This window comes from Acyrthosiphon pisum, chromosome A2 (assembly GCF_005508785.2).
Source record: "Acyrthosiphon pisum isolate AL4f chromosome A2, pea_aphid_22Mar2018_4r6ur, whole genome shotgun sequence".
In the NCBI taxonomy this organism is placed as follows: domain Eukaryota; kingdom Metazoa; phylum Arthropoda; class Insecta; order Hemiptera; family Aphididae; genus Acyrthosiphon; species Acyrthosiphon pisum.
In genome coordinates, this window is record NC_042495.1 from 27,672,319 (window position 1) to 27,677,251 (window position 4,933).

Below are 4,933 nucleotides of genomic sequence, written 5' to 3' on the forward strand. Positions count from 1 at the left end.
TTCTTCCGTTTTTGAATGATGAATTGGGTGGGTGGGTGGGTGGTTGTGTAAGCCTTGTTTGGAATTGAACCACCTTATTTTACTGAACTCGGCGCCACTGGACTCGGTCCTCTTATTTACCTTTCTTCGAGATGAAATGTAGCAAAAAATCTTCTTTCCTAAGGTCTAATCTATCTCTGTACCAAATTTCATCGCAATCGGATGAATGGTTTAGGAATGCATAAAGGACATATTGTACTATCGATCGGAGACTATTTTTAAGACAAAAAAATGTTGTAATATTAAAACCAATAGCAACTATTTATAAACAAAAAAAAAATTATAATTATACTAATCTCAAAATCACTGTTTGAAAAAACCATTCTTATTGGACCTCTTTTATAGTAATTATATTATAGTTACTAATAACATACATACATATTGTAATCATTTAAATTCAACAATTTTATGTACCTAATTCATTACAAAACTAATCTTTTAATGTAAAAATATTATACCGTGAATAATAGAATCTATTTAATGAGCAATCACTTTCATAATTGATACAATGAATTTAATGAAATTGTAAAATAATTGTTAGCCGTTACCTTCTGTAGTCTTTTCTCCGTTACTGAATATTGTAATTTCAAATAGCACTGTTAATATTATTAAATTTTTATGTGAAATCATGGTTATTGTTATATTACAAAGAACAAGTATAAACTTTTCTTCGAAATTAATGTTCGTAGTGTGACTCGATTCTTAGTGTAGAATAGGTACTATTAAATTGTAAACACCGAATAAGGTGATATTTACTTAGGTGTGTGTGCATTATACAAGCTGAGGATACATTGTAAATATGTTGTTCATGAACATCTTCTTGAAAACCATATGTATACAAATAATATAAGTTTGATTGTACTTAGTTGTATCTAGTGACTTTTGGTTCAACCCACAGAATAGCGTGATAAATGATAATATTAAATAATTACACTTACCTATAAATTCGAAGGAATGGAATCGATTTTGAACTATATAAACTAACTTAACGTTCTGATAAATCAATTAATGATGTTTGGTATACCTGTATTAATAAAGCATACAATATATGTACCGGTAAAGCACGATTCCCTACGTTTGAACTTTTTGGTTACACGATTTCGTTCAATTTTGATCAAACAAAGGATTGTCAAATGACCCCAAAAAATAAAATGATTACGTAGGTACGATTTTCTGTGCAATGTTGTCATTTATTATTTATTACTGTCAATTAAAAAAAGTTGATGACATTTTTCAGTTCAAAATATAAAATGTAAAAATTGTATAAAGAAATATGTATCTATACCTATAAAATTGTATACAAATAATTATAATTTGATACCTTGGTACTTGTTACAAATATTTGAATATATTTTTATTAATAAAATATTCGTTGTATTCGTTGATTGTGTAATCTAAACGTTGTTTGACGGCTAAGGCCAATTGATTGAAACGTCCTTAGATGCTGATCTTATTTTTGTAAAGGTCGCTTCTTGTGTTTCCTTCAGAACTAAATGAATAGAAGGTTGTGGACTATGAAACTGTGTATTTTATGTTCTGTGGAAACTCTCCGATCCATTTTTTGTACAAACACATATAAAAAAAATATATGAAAACAAAAGGTTATAGATATTATATTAAGAGTTTAAGTTATATAACCTATATATTCTATATCACCCTGTTTTTAGTTATTATAGTATTACCAAGGATTTTCTGACGGCTCATGAGCCCACATTGTGGGTGGAAATAAACAATCATTTTCTACGTAAGTATGCAATATATAATCAGAAAATAATCTCCTGACAATTTTACGATAAAACCTAATTTTGACGTACTTAAGAGTTCAAAGAAACTTAATGCTGAACAGATTTCTAGTTGTACTGAAAATGTTAATGAAGTACCTATTCCAGCTATTAGATTAGAAGTAGTTGGATTTATAGATAATAAAGAAACATCTTTTATATTAGATTCGGGCGCAACTATTTCTGTTATTAACAGCGAACAAGTTAAAATTAAAAATTCCTTAATTGAAACAAAAAATGTTAGAGTTCATACAGCTAATGGCTCAATTTTAAAAGTAGAAGGAAAAATAGATATTAATATATTATTTCATAATTTAATTTTTCCAATACAGTTTGTCTTAGTTTCTAACCTTGCTGGCCCAGCGTTACTCGGTACAGATTTTTTAAGTAAATATAGAGTACAATTAAATTTTTTTAATAAAGAAATAGTTATATACAAAAATATCAATAATAAAGTAAAATTTAAAATTGCAGTTAAAAATTATATTTTAGAGAGTTGTGCAATTGTGGACGATAGTTGTAAACAACATAAAAAATGTACAGAAACTAAGGAAAATAAAATCAAAGTAGATACTAAAAATACTAAAGTAGAAAATTTAAATTTAAACGAGCAAAATGATAATATTATACTGTTAGAAAAATTAGTTAAACAAGTTCATGACCCTTATGAAGAGTTGGAGGATTATAATAAAAATACTAAAGTAAACAATTTTGAAATAAATAATGTAGCTCTATGTGAAACAGATAAAAATATTATTAGTAATAAGATAAACGCAACTAATTATGAAACACTAAATAAATCAATAACTTGTTTAGCTTCAAAGTTCGTTAAACTTGAAAACGTACCATCGGATGGTAATTGTGGTACCTATATACGCGTTAGTTAAAATTTTAAATAATGAAAAACTAAATGTAAATTTTAAACAAATTACAGACCTAGTAAAATTAACAAAATATAAAACTCCAATATGGTTAGAATCCGAAGATTTAGCGGCTGTCATAAATCACTATAATTTAAATTTGATAGTAATACAAGAATCTAGCGATAATAATTCTACAGCGTTAGCGTATTATAAGCCTGGGAGAAAATGTGTATCTGTTTTTATAATTTAAATCACTGGACGCCGGGGGTCCTCTCAAACGAAACTAGCACTGCTGTTATAAACTCCATTGTTATCTACGATTTACCATCACTAAAATCACGACACAGTATTTTACATTCTCGTTACAAATGTAATGACAGATTAGGAGGTGAAAATATTTATAATATATCAAATAATGCTGATATTAAGCATAATCATTACCGACCGATAGTGAATTCAAAAAAACTTGAAAAAATATCTCCAGACATAACGTGTGAACATTTTGATATCAACCCAGACTTAACAACTCAGCAAAAAAGTGAATTAATATAATTAATAAATAAATATAAAAATATTTTTTCACAATCTAAGTGGGATCTAGGTGAAGTAGACACGGAGCCTATTGAAATAAAATTATCGGACGATACACCAGTAAATTTGAGAAATTTTAAATTAAGCCTTTCGGAGATTAAAGAAATTGAAAAACAAACTAAGGAATTATTAGAAGCCGGTATAATTGAACATTCATTGAGTCCATATTCCTCACCTGTATTTCTCGTACCAAAAGGACAACCACAAGGCACAAAAAATAAAACTGTCTCAGAATATAGGATGGTCTTAGATTATAGGCGCGTGAATGAAAAAACCCATAAAGAAGCATTTCCTTTACCCATTATTCAAAATATTTATGACTCACTTGCAGGAAATAAATATTTTTCTTGTTTAGACGCAATGTCAGGTTTTCACCAATTAAAATTACATGAAAATTCTAAAGAGATAACGAGTTTTTCAACGTCAACAGGGCATTACCAATTTACTCGCTTACCTTTTGGTCTAACTAATGCACCTCAAAAATTTCAAAAAGTAATAAATAAAATTATGGCAGAATTAAATTACCGAATTAATTGTTGCTATTTAGATGACTGTGTATGTTTCGGTAAAATATTTGAGGAACACCTAAATGCACTTGAAATAACGTTTGAACGACTATTAAAATATCGATTAAAATTAAAAGTATCAAAATGTAAATTTGGATATACTGAACTAAAATTGCTAGGAAACATTATTGTTCGCGCCAAGTGCAGCGCGATAGTTTGGCAAGACTGCGAATGTTGTCCCACTGTCAGCAATATTTCAGCTTGCGATAGTGTTTTTCTTATCAAGCTGATAGTGGACGGCCTGTGACTGCGACAGTCCGTTATTATTTCTTAAATTTTTATATTATTCGTAGTTTTTTATTTTATTATAGTTTTGTCCGCTGATTTTCTATTTTTATTATTTATTTATTTCTGTATAATCTCTGTTGTGCGTCAGTGTCATCAATTATTGTGTTAAATGTATTATTTTTTTGTATCTCGATGACACTGTCCACAGCAAAGGTTATAAAAGGCTGGACGCACCAGCTCCGATCGCCTTTTATTCATTATTCTTCGGTCCAAAGACATTTGTTTCGTTTTTTTTTTGTAGCATTATTCTATGCATTAGTCAAAGCACATGTGGCAAGTCGGTTCGTTCACTTCGTTGGTTTTTCATTGTATTCAAGTTTTATTGTTGGTAACGTATTGTTCCTAAAAGCATTATATGCACAACTATTATATTATACTTTTCTCAGCAGGGTGGTCATATTTGGTCTACATTCTGTTTGTGGTGCTTTTCCTGGGTTATATTCAAAGCTGTCACGTGGGGTAATATCCACCACCTAAGGTAACCACCTGTGTTGTGGCTGTGAGTATGTTTTTTTTTTGTTGATACATTTTTATTATATTTTGTGCCACTGTAAAACAGTAATAGTCATTTTATATTCATGTTCATTATAATTTATATTCATTTGTATACTTTGGCCGACTGAGGCATACATACCTATATTAATTGTGCTAATCAAGCACCTTATAAAAAATTGCACTTAACATTATATTCATGTGCTAATCAAGCACTTTAAAAATTATATTTTTGTATTATATTCACATGCGCTAATCAAGCAAATGATACATAGATCTTGTATATATAGATCACCATCAAATGATATCCAGG

General features: G+C 29.0%; 1 protein-coding gene across 5 annotated transcripts in view; it reads right to left on the reverse strand.

Moving 5' to 3' along the window:
* The window catches only part of LOC103309122, a 23,836-nt gene extending 23,091 nt beyond the window's left edge, over nt 1–745 (reverse strand). For all 5 annotated transcript variants that reach the window (XM_029490095.1, XM_029490098.1, XM_029490097.1 and 2 more), the window contains exon 1: nt 588–745. In XM_029490095.1, the coding sequence (XP_029345955.1) occupies nt 588–669 (82 nt within the window). In that variant the 5' untranslated portion in view covers nt 670–745. The remainder of the gene's footprint in view (nt 1–587) is intronic.
* Between the last annotated feature and the right edge of the window lie 4,188 nt (nt 746–4,933).